The sequence below is a fragment of the Tupaia chinensis genome, unplaced genomic scaffold (genome assembly GCF_000334495.1).
Source record: "Tupaia chinensis unplaced genomic scaffold, TupChi_1.0 Scaffold142961_1, whole genome shotgun sequence".
Classification (NCBI taxonomy): Eukaryota; Metazoa; Chordata; class Mammalia; order Scandentia; family Tupaiidae; genus Tupaia; species Tupaia belangeri.
Genome location: NW_006202806.1, coordinates 1,367,860 through 1,388,123, shown reverse-complemented (window position 1 = coordinate 1,388,123; position 20,264 = coordinate 1,367,860). Strand labels below are relative to the sequence as shown.

General features: G+C 40.8%; 2 protein-coding genes across 2 annotated transcripts in view; both read left to right on the top strand.

Annotated features, from left to right (window-relative positions):
* The first annotated feature begins 8,952 nt into the window (after window positions 1-8,952).
* On the top strand, window positions 8,953-10,079 carry LOC102488074 (serine/arginine-rich splicing factor 2). The gene is made up of 2 exons (XM_027766394.1): window positions 8,953-9,960; window positions 10,019-10,079. Exons 1-2 carry the CDS (start codon window positions 9,068-9,070, stop codon window positions 10,077-10,079), a joined length of 954 nt encoding a protein of 317 aa, XP_027622195.1. The 5' UTR covers window positions 8,953-9,067.
* A 9,609-nt stretch (window positions 10,080-19,688) lies between these two features.
* The window catches only part of LOC102487654 (E3 ubiquitin-protein ligase RLIM-like), a 4,671-nt gene continuing 4,095 nt past the window's right edge, over window positions 19,689-20,264 (top strand). Inside the window, exon 1 of the mRNA XM_006163783.2 lies at window positions 19,689-19,926. Coding sequence (XP_006163845.1) covers window positions 19,689-19,926 — 238 coding nt within the window. The remainder of the gene's footprint in view (window positions 19,927-20,264) is intronic.

Here is a 20,264-nt window from a genome sequence, read left to right as displayed (position 1 = left end):
CCACTCAATGTATGCTGAGTGTTGCAGCTTGAAGATGACAAGACAACAAGATAAGGGAGCTCTGGGGAAGACTGAGCAGTTTTCCACACAAGATTAGAAAGTAAAAACACCTTAAAAGGGCCACTATGCTCCAGGATCATATTTTGGGCTTTTATGCTATATTACTTATTAGTTTCTAAGCTCAGATGTTATTAGTGAAACTGGGAAACAAACTTAGGTAGGTTTATTGAAATATTACTTGTTTACCTAACTTGCCTTTCCTCAGATAGCTTGTCCTAATTGTTTTTATAAGCAATGCCTACCCTGTAAATGTCATGTAACTTAAAGCAATGTATCACAAGACTGTTAATTTCAGATTTTATTTTTTTAGTAACCAACTAGAAACTGTCTAAAAACGAAAGACCTTGTACTTACTTTTGTTATATAATTTTGTCTGAAAGACACATGCCCTCAGAAGGCTGAGGGACCTAAAGAAAACTCCAGCTGCAGAGAAGATGCCAATGCAACTGCAACTCTGGTCAGCCAACCAGATCTGCACCAATCCTTCATTTGCATAGAAAACTTCAGGGGGAAATAAGACTGTGACTCTAGGGACCAGCAGTTAGCGTAATGGCTATGTCGCTGGACTCCCATGTAGTCAACTGTGGTTCGCGTCCCGGACCCGGCGGCTTAAACTCATGCCGGGCAGGTGTGCGCGCATGCCCAAGATCCCGAGAGGAGAATGGAAGAGAAGGGATTGCGGCGTGGCCATCCCCTCTGGGGGATGATTTCTCGCTTTCTGTCTCTCTGTCTCTCTCTGTCTGTCTGGTGAGCGCACGCACCCTATAGCAAAAACCTCTCAAAAAAAAAAAAAGAAAAAAAGAAAAGACTGTGACTCTAGTCAACCAATCAGAACTATACCAGTTCCAATCCTTCAATTATATAAAGGATTAGATTGAGGGCTTGGTTAGGATTTCTCTACAAAAGACCTTACCTTTTTATTTTAGAGGAAATGGATTTGAGAGTTGTCTGCCATCCTCCTTGACCCATATTTTCACAATCCTGGTGGTTCAGTGTTTTGCTTGCTGTGCATCAGGTGATGGACCTGTGTAGAATCTGCAACATTGGTTTTGGAGTTCTGGCTCACTAAAGTCATGAGAAATTTGAGAAATGTGTAAATAAAACTCAAAAATTACATTTATTGCATTCTACTTGTAAATATGACATTCAAATGAACTTCGGTTATTTATATATAATGTTCAGCATATTTTCTCCCAGGAGACATATCTATTGGGAAGCCAAAGTACAAGTGTAATGCTACTTGATGATATGTGTGATGATAAAGTTTATCCAGAGAAGAGATTGCTATGCTAAATTTAGGTCAGACAACAAAAAAGGAAGAAACGGCTGCTGGCAGCCTGCTTACCAGTTACTTCCTGTTGACTATGTCATTGACCTTCACAAAGACATTTTTTCCCCCTTGTGATGAAAACTTGTACCAGATCCCTTTAGGGCTGGTCACACACTTTACTAGCACAAAAAAGGGACCGTTATCTAGTACCAAGGTAACTTCTGCTAAAGGACTTTTACCCCATCCTGTCCCTTCTGCCATCTCTCCAAGAACCTCCTCTGTTATCTTTAGTGAATGTGAATTCTTTCCCAATAATTTACAAGTATTCCGCTTCTTTTTTTCTTTTTTGAGATTTTTTGCTATAAGGTGTGTGTGTGCTTGCCAGACAAATAGAGAAATATAAAGTGAGAAATCACCCCCCCCCAGGGGGATGGCCACACCACAATCCCTTCTCCTTCATTCTCCTCTCAGGATTTTGAGCATGCACGCACACACACTCAGCCTGAGTTTGAAGCCACCAGGTCCGGAACTCAAACCACAGTCGACTATGTGGGAGTCCACTTATATAACCATTATGCCATCTGCTGATCCCACAAGTATTATGCTTCTTTTTACTGGTTGAAAATCAGTGTTTCCTCAGAACGAGCGGCCAAGTCTGTCACTGCCCTCCTGTCTAGCTGCTGGTAATTCTGAATACATGCCCCGGGGTCTGAACCTTATTTAGTGCTAGCATTGTGAGAACAACACTTTTCTCTATAACTTTTACTTTGCAGTTATCCTTTTTCATTCAACCCATAAAAATGGCACAAAAGAGTTACGTGAAACATCTTTGTGGTCTCCAAGATACAGATACATTATCTATGACTACACTCCCACTCCTTACTCACAGAATAGAGATAAAGGCATTTATCCAATATTGCCTCTAACCTCTCCTTTATGCTTCCATGATGAATAATTCTGTTTTATATTAAAATGATGTTTGGAGGATAAATATCCTTCTTTTGCTTCTCCTTTCAGGCAATTCTTGTAGCTGCTGTCAGTTCAAGGAAGACAAGAACGTCTATTTTATTTATAATCAGGTTTAATTGCTTGATATAATGTGTGGCTTATAATAGATGCCTGGTGAGCTGAATTATGGCTTTTTGCATATCAATTTATATAATCAGTGAATGGCTAAGATTTTTGGTTATATCTACATCCTAAATTTGTAAAATCATCTATTTCTTCTACAACCCTATATTACTTTTATAGTTTAATATTTTTTTGTTTGTTTTACTAGAGGGTGCATGTGCTTGTTACAGAGAGACAGAGAAGAAAGGAGTAAAGTATTCCCCATGGGGCATAGTCACATCCACAATACCTTCTCCTCCATCTCTCCTTCCTTTCAGAATTTTGGGAATGCATCTACAAATGCTTGGTATATTTCTCAACTCACCAGGTCTGGGACTCACACTGCACCATCATGCCTTAACAACCAAGCCACAGCCCTATAGTTTAAATTTTATAATATTACATCCTTATCTTCATATTACTGTTCTCTAAGTTTCCTACCTAAAATGTGCTATACAGCATTCTTCCGGTACCCCGTTTTTTTTTTTTTTAAGAATTATTTTATTTATTTATTTACTTATTTATTATTTTTTACATGAGTTTTGTCAGAGAAAGACAGGAGAGAGATAGTAAGAAAGAGAGAGAGTGAGCGCAAGTCGCCAGATCTGGGACTTGAATCGCAGTCAGCCACATGAGAATTCCAGTGCCTTAACCACCATGCCACCTGCTGGCCCCCTGATAGCTCAGGTTTATAATGTTTTATATCAAGTAAGGAGTTTCTAAAGCAGCCGCCAAATATATTTAACCAATCTATTTTAATTGTTTCATGTGGCAGATAAACTTAGAAATACATGGCTTGTAGAACAGTTCTATACACATAGTTGTAAGTGGTCAAATATTTGTTAAAGATAAAGAAATACTGAACAAGGGGAATAAAATCCTTAGCTTTCTTAGGGAATAAAATCCTTAGGTTTTCATTTGATTTCACACTACTTGAGTTACAAGGACGAAGCTGATTCTATACACAATAAATTCTCAAATCACCTCATAAAATTCAGGACCTTGTTTATTACAACAGGTGTTAATGTTTGTTAAAGGTTACTGACCCAAATCACAGACACCAAAGGGAGGAAGTAAAACAGGATCATATTTTCTGGCTTTCAAATCAGGAATAACAAACTTTTAGGGTCAACTCCACGGCTAGTGATTAAGCGAACCAGAACTCACATGGCCAACTGTAAAGTTTGAATCTCTCCCCCTGGCAGTTTGAAAAACATGCTGGGCACGTGTGTGTCCATAATCCTGACAGGATGTAAAAATAGAGAAGAAATTGCAGTGTGACCATGTCCCATTGCGGGGTGCTTTCTTCCTCTCTTTCTATCTCATTTTGGCAAGTACATGTCCCCTCTGCCCCCCCCCAAAAAAGTAAAAACATAAACCTTTAAAGTTTATGAAATGATTCTTAATTGAAAGGATGCAGTGATGATGATTTAAACTAGTCTCAGAGAATTAAATCCTGAGAAGCCTTTGAGCTATCATTTTTTTTTTTGGAGAGCTTTTTGCTATAGGGCACGTGTGCTCACCAGACAGACAGACAGAGACAGAGAGACAGAAGGCGAGAAATCACCCCCCCCCTTAGGGGAGATGGCCACATGGCAATCCCTTCTCCTCCATTCTCCTCTCAGGATCTTGGGCATGCATGCACACGCACCCGGCGCGAGTTTTAAGCCACCGGGTCTGGGACTCGAACCGCGATTGACTACATGGGAGTCCTGCAACATAGACATTACGCTAATTGCTGGTCCCTGAACTATCATTTTTAAAAAAGGACTCTTATTATTTAATATTTCTTTTTTAAAAAAATTAGCGAGGTTTGTTGTTGTTTTTGTTTTTGTTTTTCCAAAAGGAGCTAAAGAGAGAGAGAGCACACCTCCCAATAATGAAGTCTGGTTGAATTTCAATCCCATTTCCTCCAACCCCTTAGGATCCTGGCTGTGAACATTCACCAGTGTTTTTCAAGCTCCCAAGGGTGGAACTCCAAACTTTATCAGTCACGTGAGATCCAGCTTCCTTTGCACAATACCTAAGTGCTATGTAAACTATTTAAATTTTCTTATTAGTTTCATTGAAATGTGTGAATTTTTGACAAATTTTTAAAAAACAAATATTTTGATTATTGTAGATAAATAATTTTTAATATGTATATGTATTTTTATACATTCAATCACTGTATATCATTCCAGTATGCAAAATGAACTTTACAAGCATGGAAAATTCACACTGTATATTAATCTAAAGATATTATCATACAGGGACTAGCAGTTAGCGTAATGGCTATGTTGCTGGACTCCCATGTAGTAGACTACAGTTCGAGTTCCAGACCCAGTGGCTTAAACTTACGCCAGGCATGTGTGCATGTGTGCCCAAGATCCCAAAAAAAGAATGGAAGAGAAAGGATTGCGGCATAGCCATCCCTGCTGGTGTGGGGAGGTGATTTCTTGCTTTCTTTCTCTCTGTCTTTCTCTTTCTGGCGAGCACACATGCCCTATAGCAAAAAAAGAAAAAAAAAAAAAAACTCAAAAAACTTCTCCCCCCAAAAAAGGTATTATCATACACATTATCATCAATAGGTAACTTTTCCATTTTGTGTCCCTTAATGTTTTTCTTGTTCCCCTTGATTCCCTTCTTTTACAACTGGACTACAACACAAAGATCAAAGATCATCACAAAGAACTTCCTCATTTAATAAAGTTTAAAATCTGAGCCTAGGATTTGACTTATTTCAAGTAGATGGCTTATTTGTGCTGGGCTAGGATAAGGACCAAATTACCCAAAAGCTGATTCAGCACTATCTACTTTCTGGCATAATAAAATTGATATTCATGAAGGATAGATGACGTCTTTTCATAAAACTAATTTATACAAAGGCATAGAGTCCTTTAAATTGATAAAAGTCTATACAATTTTTATAAAACATTTGAAATGTATGTTGTTATTTTTGTTAATTGGGGAAAGATATCCAATAATTCACCTTAATTTGGAATGGTTTCTCTTAAGAGAATCCATGTAACTGAGAATTAATCTTTTTTATTGAGAAAATTATAAAGTAGCTTGAACTAGTTAAAAAAAATGCAGATTATGTGATCCTTAATAGGCCATGAAATAATTCTGTTAACATTGAAAAGAACTGAAATAAAATAAAGGAATACATGTAAAAATGGACACCTAAGTTATATTAGTATATTGCAAAGCAATCCCCAAAACTATTACCTGCAGTGTTGTGGAAAACAGCAAGTATATCTAAGAAACTCATGGATCTCACTGAAGAGAGCTCTAGAAAGGGAAACAAAACAAAACAAATTTTAAAAATCTAACAAAAACGGACCAGCAGTTGGCATAATGGCTGTGTTGCTGGACTCCCATGTAGTTGACTGTGGTTCAAGTCCTGGACCTGGTGGCTTAAACTCATGCCAAGTGCATGTGCGTGCGTGCCCCAGATCCCAAGAGGAGAATGAAGGAGAAGGGATTGTGGAGTGGCCATCACCCCTGGGGGTGGGGGTGATTTCTCGCTTTCTGTCTCTGTCTCTCTCTGTCTTTCTGGTGAGTGCACGCATCGTGAGTGCACGCATCTTATAGCAAAAACAAACAAACAAACAAACAAACAAACAAACAAAAAACCTCTCCAAATAAATAAGTAAATAAATAAACTAACAAAACCCCAAAAACCCACCTCAACTAGCTTCCTCTAAGTACCTATGACAACATATATGTGGAGACTAAACTACACTAAAAGTTTTAGAACAGAGTATAATAAAAACACAGAATGCCCAGGATAATCTTTCCAGGTAGATAAAGTTCAAAGTTAAACAATAAAACAACAAAACCTAGAGAGTAAAATGCAGTCTCAAGATAAACATGAAGTAAAGGATGTAGCTCTAACATCTTTTTAAAAAGACCTTGGGATCAGCAATTGGCATAATAGCTATGTCCCTGGACTCTCACGCAGCTAACTGAGGTTTGAGTCCCAGACCTGGAGGCTTAAACTCACGCCGGGTGCATGTGTGTGCATGGCAAAGATCCGGAGAATGGAAGAGAGACACAAAGTGAGAAATCACCCCCAGGGGGGTTGGCCATGCCGCAATTCCTTTTCCTCCATTCTCTTGGGATCTTGGGCATGCACGCACACATGCCCGGCATGAATTTAAGCCCCAGATCTGGGACTCGAACTGCAGTTAGCTACATGGGAGTTCAGCAACATAGCCATTACACTAACTGCTGGTTCCTGGATGTATTTTTTTTTTCATAGGAGAAAAAACGTTATTATTTGGGCTGGCTGTGACTTAGTGGTTAAGGGAGCTGGATTTCATGTGACCAACTATCAAAACTGAAAAAAAAATCATGAGATAAAATAATCATGAATTGTTGATTTTAGTCACTAAGTTTCATTAGTTGTGTGGGTTGATAAGTAACAAAAGACAGATCGTATATACACAACACACACACATCCAAAATGTACAAGTGATGTTGTGATTTGCAGAGTATTTAATAATCATTGAAGGTGAGAGGTATTTAATAAAATAGTATTTTCTACTTCTCTCAATCATTGTTAGTCTCACTTCTCAGAGTGCAATAAACATGATTCATAGAAAATATCTTGTCAACAATTTGATAGAATATACTTATTAACTCTAAATTGTTCATATATTTTCCAGCTCTATTAAAGAATAATTGACAATACATATTGTATACATTTAAGATGTATAACTTCATTATCTGATGTGTGTCTATGTGTGTGTGTGTACGTTGTGAAATAATGAGCACAAACAAGCTAATTAACAGGTGCATCTCCTCTTTTGGTTTTTATTTATATTTATTTATTTATTTATTTTTGCTGTCCTGGTAAAAATGTTTTTTCTAAACAAAAGCCATAGTGAATGGACTTACTCTATGAGACTGCACATTGGGTCAGTTAAGGACAAAGCAGTAAATTCTAATAAAATGAGTCCTATTCAATGACATAATTTGGAATTTCAGATCAGGATGACTTTGACTCATTTGTATTTTCAAGCAACCTACAGCAGAGCCAGGGACCCATACTGAGTTTCTGATTATGGTTACACCCAATAGGCGGCTCTTAATTTCTCCTCGCGGGTTAGTATTGCTGCTTCTGAGTAAATAAGACAGACAGACAAATATTTCTGGTCGATATGAATCAGTAATGGCACAGAATTTCAAATCACATAATTATAGGTATATACTTTATCCATAACTAAAACCGGACGCTTGAATTTATACTGGAAAAAAAAAATCACAAAACGACACATTATAATCATGAACACGAATTTTTAAAAAACTGGTATGCTGGATGTATTTTTTTTTTCATAGGAGAAAAAACGTTATTATTTGGGCTGGCTGTGACTTAGTGGTTAAGGGAGCTGGATTTCATGTGACCAACTATCAAAACTGAAAAAAAAATCATGAGATAAAATAATCATGAATTGTTGATTTTAGTCACTAAGTTTCATTAGTTGTGTGGGTTGATAAGTAACAAAAGACAGATCGTATATACACAACACACACACATCCAAAATGTACAAGTGATGTTGTGATTTGCAGAGTATTTAATAATCATTGAAGGTGAGAGGTATTTAATAAAATAGTATTTTCTACTTCTCTCAATCATTGTTAGTCTCACTTCTCAGAGTGCAATAAACATGATTCATAGAAAATATCTTGTCAACAATTTGATAGAATATACTTATTAACTCTAAATTGTTCATATATTTTCCAGCTCTATTAAAGAATAATTGACAATACATATTGTATACATTTAAGATGTATAACTTCATTATCTGATGTGTGTCTATGTGTGTGTGTGTACGTTGTGAAATAATGAGCACAAACAAGCTAATTAACAGGTGCATCTCCTCTTTTGGTTTTTATTTATATTTATTTATTTATTTATTTTTGCTGTCCTGGTAAAAATGTTTTTTCTAAACAAAAGCCATAGTGAATGGACTTACTCTATGAGACTGCACATTGGGTCAGTTAAGGACAAAGCAGTAAATTCTAATAAAATGAGTCCTATTCAATGACATAATTTGGAATTTCAGATCAGGATGACTTTGACTCATTTGTATTTTCAAGCAACCTACAGCAGAGCCAGGGACCCATACTGAGTTTCTGATTATGGTTACACCCAATAGGCGGCTCTTAATTTCTCCTCGCGGGTTAGTATTGCTGCTTCTGAGTAAATAAGACAGACAGACAAATATTTCTGGTCGATATGAATCAGTAATGGCACAGAATTTCAAATCACATAATTATAGGTATATACTTTATCCATAACTAAAACCGGACGCTTGAATTTATACTGGAAAAAAAAAATCACAAAACGACACATTATAATCATGAACACGAATTTTTAAAAAACTGGTATGCGGTCATGACTTTCTCAAGCGGTCTTACCCTGGAGATGGGCGGGGCTTCCTGGAACATTCTAGAGTCTGAACAGGCATAAGCGGAAGCAACTGACAAAGGGGTGGAGCCTTAAGCAAACTGGACCAATCTGAGGTAACCTTTGCGGCTGCCTCGGGGAAACTAGCGGCTCTCCCAGGTCGACTACTTTCTCCGTGTTCATTTTGGTGTGTGTGTGTCGGGGGAGGTCTCAGGCTACTGTCAAAGGCCATGAGTTCCTCTCGCCCTCCTCCCAATGTGATGGGCATGATCTCCCTCAAAGTGGACAATCTGACTTACCGCACTTCGCCGGACACACTGCGGCGCGTCTTTGAGAAGTACGGGCGAATTGGTGATGTGTACATCCCACGAGACCGCTTCACGAAAGCGTCTCGAGGCTTTGCCTTTGTCCGCTTCTACTGCAAGAACCACGCTGAGGATGCCTTAGATGCCGTGGACGGAGTCGTGCTGGATGGCCGTAAGCTGAGAGTGCAAATGGCTTATCATGATGGTCCCCCAGATCTCCACTATGGCCGCCGCTGCGGGAAAACGCCGCCTCCAGAGGGCAAGTGGGAGAAAGATGACGACTACGGCCGCAGCCGCAGTCCAAGACGACAACGTTTCAGCCGCGCGAGCAACAAGAGCCGCTCTCGCAGTCCAAGACGACGTCGGTTCAGCCGTGACAGTAACAAGAGCCGCTCCCGCAGTCCAAGACGTCGTTTCAGCCGTACCAGTAACAGGAGCCGCTCTCGCAGTCCTCGACGACGTCGTCTCAGCCATTCCAGTAAGAGCCGCTCTCGCAGCGCAAGACGACGTCCTGTCGGCGGTTCCAGTAAGAGCCGCTCTCGCAGCGCAAGACGACGTCCTGTCGGCGGTTCCAGTAAGAGCCGCTCTCGCAGTCCAAGACGACGTGGTTTCAGCCGTACCAGTAACCAGAGCCGCTCTTGCACTCCAAGACGACGTCGTTTCGGCTGTTCCAGTAACAAGAGCCGCTCTCCCAGCCCAAGACGACGCTGTTTCAGCCGTTCCAGTAACAAGAGCCGCTCTCGATCTGGGTTTCGGTATCAATCCCGATCTCGCTCTCGGCCCAGATCTGGCTCTCAGTCCCGATCCAGATCCAGCAGGTACCAATCTGGAATCCGGTTTCCATCTCTGTCTCTATGCCCATTCTTTTTTTTGCAGGAGCCGATCTCCATCTCGATTTCGATCTCCATCTCCATCATCTCTATCTCCATCTCCATGATCTCTATCTCCAATCTCCATCTCAATCTCCATCATCTCTATCTCCATCTCCACCATCTCCATCTCCATCTTCATCTCCATCTTCATCTCAATCCCAATCCAGATCCAGCAGGAGCAGATGTCAATCCAGATCCAGATCTCCATCCCGAAGCAGATCACACTTCAGCTCCTCAAAGTCTCCATGGCAGTGCCGCTCTCGTTCTCAAGGTACATCTCCATCAACCTCTAGATCGGGATCTACCGGAAGATACAAATTCAAGTCCTCCTCGAGGTCCAAATCTCGCTCGCTGACCAAGCCCAGCTCCACGTCCAGAAGCCTTTCACCACGATACAGGGAGGAGTCCAAATCCAGTTCGTCATCTGAGAGTGCCTTCAAGTACCTGGAAGAGGAAGGAATGATCCCCACTTAGGTTAATCAACCAGGGTGGGGGTGGGGGGTGTGTTTAGGGGGGGATCAGGGACTTCAAAAAGTCTTCAAAACAAGTGACTTAGCATTAAAAAGTTATTTCGTAACATGTTTCTTTTAAGAGATGACTCAGGTGGTTAACTTAACTTTATAAGGCACTTTGTTGTTATTTGAATATAAATTACTGAAGTAAAAGACTTCAGTTTTTATTATTGATTTGCTTTTTGTGATAAGATTTTACTGTCTTTAGAGTTCTGACTTTTTGTTTGAAAGTAAACAGGTCATTAACTTAATTTTGTAGCTTCTTAATTTAAGAAAATGTGTTGACTCATATCCTGTTGACAGTACAAAACTATTTAGTGATTAACTCATTGTTGCCTCCATTCTTTAAAATTAAAAACTTATAAAAGTTAGTGTAAATGTATTTACATATGCTGTTTCTCTTTAGGCGTAAGTGGTAAGATGTACTAGTATTCATATGAAAACGTTTCTAGTGAAAATAATTTATTTTCTAAAAATATTATTTAGCAAACACAATTCTGATCTCTTGTGTATTTTTCTGCACTAGGCAGAGTTGCATAGCAGTTGAATAATGCTGGTTGCCTGTTAAGGTGGTGTTTGTAGTGCATAGTGCTTGACTATCTCATAGTTTCTCCTGGTTGTTCCTATGTAGAGGTGACATACTGTGCAGAAACAAATAGCCATGTGGTTTATTAAAAAATATGACAATTTCATTTTAAATCACTCAGACCTTTCATTTTTTTTTTTCTTTATACGGAGAGATATTTGCTATAGGGCACATGTGCTCACCAGAGAGCAAGAAAGTGAGAAATCACCCTTCAGGGGGGACGGCCATGCCACGATTCTATCTTCTGTAGTCTCCTCTTAGGATTTTGGGCATGCACACTCATGTGCCTGATATATTTTAAGCCTGCAGGTCCAGAACTTGAACCGCGGTTGACTACGTGGGAGTCCAGCGACGTACCCATTACACCATCTGCTGGTCTTCTCACCTTCCAAATGGTAAATATGGTTATCTTCACTTATGAACTAGCATTTTCTAAAAAAGTTAAGAAAGCAAATATTGTGAAACTTTATATGGGTAACATGCTGTGTGTGTGTGTGTGTGTGTGCATGTGCATACATGCGTGCATGTTTTATTTTGCTCATGTAGGTTCTATACTATAACCACTTTCTGAAATTTAATTAAAACATTTTTCTTGGTGTTTTAAAAAATTGAAAAGTTTATAAAATTGTGAAACAAAAAGATATTGAGGTCATCCATCTCAAATGTTGTCTTATAAACAAATTATCATGACAACAGAGTACCAACCTTTAGAGAGCAAAGGTGTAAATATTTTAATTTAGCAAGCTACAATCAAAGTCTCACACATCTGCTGCAGCTTCACAGCTTTGTTCCCGAAGGTTCTCATGACCTTCCCCTGTCCCAGACTTGAATTTTCTTGAATTGTCTTCTGTGACTCAATTCTCCATTTTAAATTATTTGCTTTGAATTAGTATTTCTGGAGACATTTGTTCCTAGCTTGATTTCCAAGTATGAGTCTTCTCTGAATCTATTCTCTCTCTTTCTCATTTTTTAAAAGTTTATTTCTTCTCTCTCTCTCTCTCTCTCTCTCTCTCTCTGTGTGTGTGTGTGTATGTGTGTGAGAGAGAGACAGAGAGACAGTGCACATACCTCACAAGGTCTCAATACTGTGATCCACCCTGAGCCTTCAGTCAGCCCTGAATCATAGGCAAGCATGCCCAGGGCCATTCAGGGAAGACTCCTGGACTTGAACCCATAACTTCCCACATAGGATTGCCCACAGTGCATTGCATTTTACCTCTGAGTCATAATCCGGCCTAACCTTGCTTCTCTTCTAATTTAACAAAAATCTATTATAGAGCAAAATTGGGAGTGGGGCAGCCTCCCCAGGGCTCGGCCATCCTGTGATACCCTTCTGATACTCCAGCCTGCCAGGATCCTGCACGTGTGCACAGGTGCCTGGCATACTTTCAACCCAACAGGGCTGGGAACTTTATTTTTGGGGGGGAGAGATTTTTACTATAGGGCGTGTGTGCTCCCCAGACAGAGAAAGACAGAGGGACAGAAAGGGAGAAATAACACCCCAGGGGGGATGGCCACACCACATCCCTTCTCCTCCATTCTCCTCTCGGGATCTTGGGCATGCATGCACATGCACCCTGCGTGAGTTTAAGCCACCAGGTCCGGGACGTGAACCGCAGTCAGTTACATGGGAGTCCAGTGACATACCCATTACACTAACTGCTGGTCCCCAGGGCTGGGAACTCTTAACTATGGTCAGCATGTGGCCATGTAGCTTCCAGCTCTGCAGTTCAGTATGCTATGGACTGTGCTACAAAGGCTAGGCCTCTTTGCTTTTCTTTTTACCTCAGCATTTGCTGGCACTAACTCTAGCCCCACTCAACCTTTCCACTTTATTTCATGATTGCCAGTTCAGCACCCTGGTTAAGGAATCATTTTTAATTCCCACTATCCAACTCCCTTTGTCTGAGCAACTAACAAAAATAAAACTTTGAAAATACATTCAACCTTCTCATAATCACGAAACTGGAGTCTCGAGAGGTTAAATGATTGGATGATTTCTGGTAGACTTCAATAGGAGTCTCTCAACTTTCAGCGCAAATCTCTTTCCTGTATATTGGATTATCTTAGTATATTGTCTTTCAAAATATTGAATTGAAATGATACTAGGGTCAGCTCCATGGCCTGGTGGTTAAGGGAGCCAGATCCCACAGTGTTGATTGCACACTTTGAATCCTAGTCCTGGCAGCTTGAAAAACACACTGGGTATATGTATGTGCATGTAATGCCCAAAATCATGACAGGTTAGAGAAATAGAGGAACAGACCTCAGTGTGACCATGCCCCACTGTGGAGTAGGGGATGTTCTCTCTCCCTCTCTCTCTCTCTCTCTAGAAAGAGACTTCACAAACCCTCTCACAAATGAAAGCATAAATAACATTTGAGAATATCATTTGTGATCCCTGAAGACAAATATTAAAAGAAAAATTGAAAAATAAAAAATAACTAATTTATAGGGCTTTAAATTTCACAGACGAAGTATATTCTCATTGCAAAGGAAGTTTTTAAACTTAAGGGAAATAAATTTACTATTACTAGTAGCCAGAAGTAATTGATTATTAGTTTAACCAAATATCTGTTCAAACATCTTAAACACAGTCATGTGCCTACCTCCTCATGCCAATTAAGATTTTGCTAATCTTAGACATCTTAAAAATCCCACCAGGGAGCTAATTGGTCAAATAACATTATCTCACTCTTTATCAAAGTATCACTGAAAGACACTTTAGGTCCCATCAGGATCAATTTCTCACTTAATGTAAACCAAGTGTTCTGTGGTACTTTACTTCAGAATATCTTTTATTTTTTTTAATAATTATTTCATTTTATTTATTCATTCATTTATTTTATTTTGACCTTCTTCAGCTGAAAATTATGGGGCCCAGGTTTTAGAATATATTGTCTAAAATATTCTAAATATATTTTATTATATATTTTAGAATATATTGCATAATATATGAAACCAATACAAAATAGGGACGTTTTGAAAGTACTTCATGGTAGAAGTAGAAAATTTAACAAAATTAACACCATATGCCATGACCACAGTTCATAATTAAATTAAAATTTTTTTTCACTTCTTTTAACTTAACTATTGTAAATTCGAGTGCCTAATAAATTAAAAAAAATGATTTACCAAAAATTATTGCTTTCTTAGTTTCACATAAGAACTAAATCCAATTAAAATCTAAATTATATTTAAATGTTAACTTTGTAGAGTGCACAATAACAAATACGTTTTACATGACAAATTTATTGAGAATTACTTTCCGGCGTCTGAATTGATCACATCATCCCTCCACTGTAACTATTGGAGATTTTACTTGGAAGTAACAGAAATTGTTCACAAGTCAACATTTTAAAATAGAGTACATTAAACCCCAAAAATCTAAGGCACACCTAGCTTTAGGTATGTCTCAATTTGTTCTCTTATCTGTTTCTTTCTCTGTATTTGTTTTTTTCTGACTCTCTATGTTGGTTGTCCTCATTATTAGGTAAAAAAAAGATAGCCATAAACATCCTTCTGGTTTAGCAACCACAGTGGAAGATAAGTTTTCTCTCTCTCTTTTTTTTTAGAGATTTTTGCTATAGGGCGCATGCACTCGGCGGAGAGACAGAGAGACAGAAAGCAAAAAAAAAAAAAATCACTCAGGGGGGCAGCAATGTTGCAATCTCTTCTCCTTCATTCTCCTCACGGGATTTTGGACATGCATGCACACGCGCCTGGTGTGAGGTTTTTTATTTTTTTTATTTTTGCCTGGCCTGAGTTTTAAGTCACCGGGTCTGGGAGTCGAACTGCAGTCAACTATGTGAGAGTCCAGCGATGTAACCATTACACCATTTGCTGGTCCCTCTCTCTTTTTTTAATTGCCAGAGTGTGCATGTGCTCACCAGAGAAAGAGAGACAGAGAGAGGAAGAGGGAGAAAGCACCCCTCAATAGGGTGTGGTTGCACTTCAGTCCCTTCTTCGTTTCCCCATCCTGCCAGGATTTTGGGTATGCGTGCAGGCACATATATCTGGAGTCTTTTCTTTTTTTTCAAAGAGAAATTTTTTTCTATAGGCACATGTACTTGCCAGAGAGACAGACAAAGAGACAAAAAGCGAGAAATGACCCCACCGGGGGGATGGCCATGCTGTAATACCTTCTCCTTTATTATTCTCCCTGGGTTCTTGGTGTGAGTTTTAAGCTGGCATGATTGTTTTTTGTTTGTTTTGGAGAGGTTTTTGCTATAGTGCATGTGCGCTCGCCAGAAAGACAGAGAGAAATAGAGACAGAAAGCGAGAAATTACCCCCCAGGGGGAATGGCCATGCCACAATCCCTTCTCCTCCATTCTCCTCTCGGGATCTTGGACACACATGCACACGTGCCCGGCGTGAATTTAAGCCACCAGGACCTGGACTCAAACCCCGGTTGACTACATGGGAGTCCAGTGACATAGCCATTATGCTAACTGCCAGTCCCTGGCATGAGTTTTAAGCTGCCAAGTCCAGGACTCAAACCACAGCCAGCTACGTGAGATTCCAGTGACATAACGTTATGCCATTGACTGGTCCCTATGGAGTGTTTTTCAAGCTGCTACGGCTGGGAATCAAACCACAGCCAGCCATGTTGGATCTTAAATTATCTTCTAGGCCACCAGGCTGGCCTAGAAAATAATTTATCATTTTTTTCATTTAGTAGTTCCAACTAACATCCCCAATACAGCCTTAAAGTTTATTTATTTTCTAAATAGAATTGAGAGGGACCTTTGATGAGTCTTCATACCATCATACTCTCCCCAGCCCTGCAGGTGGCCAGGATCATAGGTAGTCCACGGAGGCGAAGGATACCTCTGACAAGGTCGGAGAGACCCAAAACATGAACCCACGATGTTACCATATGACTTCCAGCGTCACACAGCAGTGCTCCTACTGTCTGTGCCACTATGGGTTGACCTTAGATTTAATGTTTAATTGCACCACTTCTGGTCACATGCTCATATTTAAGCTAGTTACCACTACCAACAATTATAAATAGCTGTTTGAACATGGTTAAGTTACTTGTCTATTGCATCAGCCAACAGTGAAATTCAGCTACACCTGAATCCACTGGACTAAGATTGGTAGATAAGGTTCCTCACCCCTGGAAATTCAGGGTGCTATTGGAAGAATGTCAGGTGGATAGTAAGTAGGTAAACACGACAAAATTCACAGACTATACTCAAAAGAATTGTTTTCTTTTTAATTTGCCAGAAGGCACATGCACTCACTGGAGAGAGACAGAAACAGGGAAATCAAGAAAGCACCACCATGGGTCACACTATAATCCCTTCTCCATGTCTCCCTCCTTTTGGGATCTTTGGGACACATTCACATGTGCCCAGCATGTTTCTCAAGCCCCTGAGTTCAAGACTCGAATAGTGTAGTAGACTCTGTGGGATCTAGACTCCTTAATCATCAGACCATGGAATGACCCCTCAAAAAATTTTTTAAAAGTTTTTTTGCCATAGGGCATGTGTGCCCATAGTAGAAAGACAGAGAGAGACAGTAAGAGGGAAAGTGAGAAATCACTCCCCCCCGCTTCCCCACCCCGGAGAGGATGGCCATGTTGCAATCCCTTATCCTCCATTCTCCTTCTGGAACTGTGGGCATATATGCACATGTACCTGGTATTACTTTCTTTCTTTTAAAAAAATTATTTTATTTAAGTTTATCTATTTATTTTAATTTGACCAGAGAGGGACAGAGTGAGAGAGAGAGATATGGCAAGCCACCAGGTTCGGGACTTGAACCATGGTTGGCCATATGGGAGTCCAGTGCCCTTAACCATCATGCCACCTGTTGGCCCCATGCCTGGTATGACTTTCCAACCTCCAGGTTCAGGATTCAAACTGCTGTCGACCACGTGGGAGTCCAGTGCCTTAATCACTGTGCCACCTGCTGGCACCATCCCCTCAACACATTTTTAAATGCTTTAATTTCTTGTTCTTTCTTTTTTATTTGTCCCATAGAGCATATGTGCTCACTAGAGAGAGACAGAGAGAGACAGTGAGTGGGAAAGTGAGAAAATCACCCCCAACGAGGAAGGTCACGCTGCAATCCTTTCTCCTCCATTCTCCTTCTGGGACTTTGGGGGCACACATGCACAGGCACCCAGTGTGATATTTAAGGTGCCAGGTCCAGGACTTAACCCTGATCAGCCATATGGGAGTCCAGTACCTTACCCATCACATTACCTGCTGGCCCCAATTTCTCTTATTTCTTGCAGGAAAAAAATCAAAACACAATTTATAGTTTGTGTCAATGATTTTAGTTTGGATTAATTTCACATTTCCATTTCAGCTGCAAAGTTGTGACTATCATTTCCCAATCAAGCCAAAGTCCCTAAAGTTTTTTTTTTCCTTCTATCTGGCAGTTTCTCTTCAACAACACAAGACAAACTGTAACTTTCCACCTACAAACACTCCGAATTATATTTAATTATTCCTTTTCTAAATGTTATACCTCTGTGAAACATTTCCTAGTCCCACTAAATAATCAATGTCACTCATTTGTATGAAATTACACAATACTACATATATAAATCTGTTATAGCATATAATATATGTATTTTGATAATCTTATGTGATAGTTGCCTGACCTGGAATGTGAATTACTTGGGAGTACAGACTGTTACAACATCTTACCTTATCTCTAGCAGCTAGGAATGGTAACCACCTCAGTTACTGTTGGATGGATTACTTTATTAAATCGCCAGATTGTGTTGAATGTTTCAAATTCAATAGCCAAATTTTAGCTTTATAGGAACAACTTAAATGCAGGAGTCCAAAGCAAGTCTTAAATGGGCCTGGTAATACCAAGAGTTAGATATACAAGAACTCTAATACTTAGAGTTCTAGTTAGATAGCATTGTAAATGAGCACTATGAGCACTGTTTCCACCAAGCCATCCTGGCTGTACTCCTGCACGCAGAACATTAGCCTAGTCAGCCGTCATTACTGTAGCGAAATCACTATTATGGACCGATTTTAAAATGCCTCCGACATTCTGGTTAGTTGCATTTCAGTATTTAGCTTCATTAGAAAGGAAAGCGAAAATGAAACTGGACACTTTATGTACAAATTTTTATGGATTTCTCTGGGCTTACAGTGAACCTGCTGAAGTCTTTTTTTTTTTTTTTTTTAAGAGAGAGATTTTTAGTATATGGCACTGTGCCCCACACCAGAAAGAGTGAGACAGAGAGACAGAAAGCAAGAAATCACCCCCCAGGGGGGATGGTCACGCCGCAATCCCTTCTCCTCCATTCTCCTCTCGAGATCTTGGGCACGCACGCACACGTGCCAGGCGTGAGTTTTAAGCCACCGGGTCTGGGATTCAAACTGCAGTCAACTACATGGGAGTCTAGCAACATATACATTATGCTAACTGTTGGTCCCATGTCTTTTTTTTTTTTTTTTAAGAGAGAGATTTTTAGTATATGGCACTGTGCCCCACACCAGAAAGAGTGAGACAGAGAGACAGAAAGTGAGAAATCACCCCCCCCAGGGGAGATGGCCATGATGCAATTCCTTCTCCTCCATTCTCGTCCTAGGATCTCTCTCTCTCTCTCTCTCTCTCTCACACACACACACACACACACACACACACATAGACGGCCAGTGTGTTTTAAGCCACTGGGTCGGGACTCGAACTGCATTGAATATGTGGAGAGCAAGTATAACGCAGGGTGAAACCACAAGGAATTAAGGGAGGACCCAACTGAAGAGACAGCTGTAGCTCTGATGAATAAGCAAGAATGGAGAGCTAGGCACCAGCAGTTAGCGTAATGGATATGTCGCTGGACTCCCACGTAGTCGAACGTGGTTCGCGTCCCGGACCCGGTGGCTTAAAACTCACGCCGGGCTTGCCCAAGATCCCGAGAGGAGAATGGAGGAGAAGGAATTGCGGCATGGCCATCCCCCCCGGGGGGGGGGGGGGCTGCTTGGTTTGTCTCTGTCTCTGTCTGTCTGGCGAGTGCACGCGCTAACCTCTAAAGAAAAAAAAGAAGAAGAATGGAGAGCTAAGTGCACATCAAGTGAACATCTCCTGGGGAAAAAAGACAGGAGTCCCTGGGAACCTGGCAATGAGAATTTCTGCATTTAACTAGGATGCCTTCGGCATGACATTTTGAGGAAGGCAGTCCCTGTAAGAAGGGAGCAGGACTAGGTAGCGTACAACCAACCTAGAAACATCTGCAAGCTTGGGAATAAACTCGGGCGGGTGAAGGAGAGTGCTTTGGTACACCATAAGCCCTGCCAGTACTTCTGGCTTTGAGTACAATGCCGCCTAACCTTAATGTGGCACATTTGGTAACAATGGGACACACAATGGATGCCTAGGCAACTGCCCCCAGCACTCTGTAGGCTAGAAGCAGATTCTACCCAGAAACTCTAGGAGGCGGAGGGCAAGCTGCTTCCGGTGATTTGGGGGAGGAGCCTCTGTGGCGGGCAACTCTTCGCGCCATCGCGCTTGCGCACTGCTTCACACACCAGAAGCGGGAAGGAGACTGGACCGAAAAGCCAGTTTTTCATTTCACCATTTTCCAGTGATTGCTGACATGGACAAGTGCGATTCCGACGAAGAAGATGAAAAAGAGGGATCTGTGGTCCATCTAGGACGGCAAATGGACAGGTCGCCTCGAGAGGATGGTTTTCATCAATTTGAGAACCACTCCTCTGAAGAAGAGTACGTAGTACTGAGAGACAGTGAGTTATCGGGCACTGTCGGTGACTGCACAGAACCACCACCACCAAGAAGCCTGACAGAAGTTAAAGAAGACCCACCACAACAATCAGGTGACGGGGGGGTTAGGATGGGATGGATAAGGTGCTTCATAATAGCGTCAGCCAAAGAGTGTACAGAAATCGAGCCAGCTGGTAAGGTGGCCAGATCCCATGAGGCCCAGTGCACCGTTAAGAGTCCCGGACCAGAGGCTTGAAAAACATGCCCGCTCCAACCAGGATGCGCGTGTGCATGCGTGTGCGCATGCCCAAAATCTCCCGCAGTGAATGGAGGTGAAGGGATTGCAGCGTGGCCATTCCAGCTGGCCATCTCTCTCTCCTCTGGCCAGCGCCCGCACCCTATAGCAGAACTTAAAAAAAAAAAAAAAAAGCGTATGCCGATAGGGCACAAA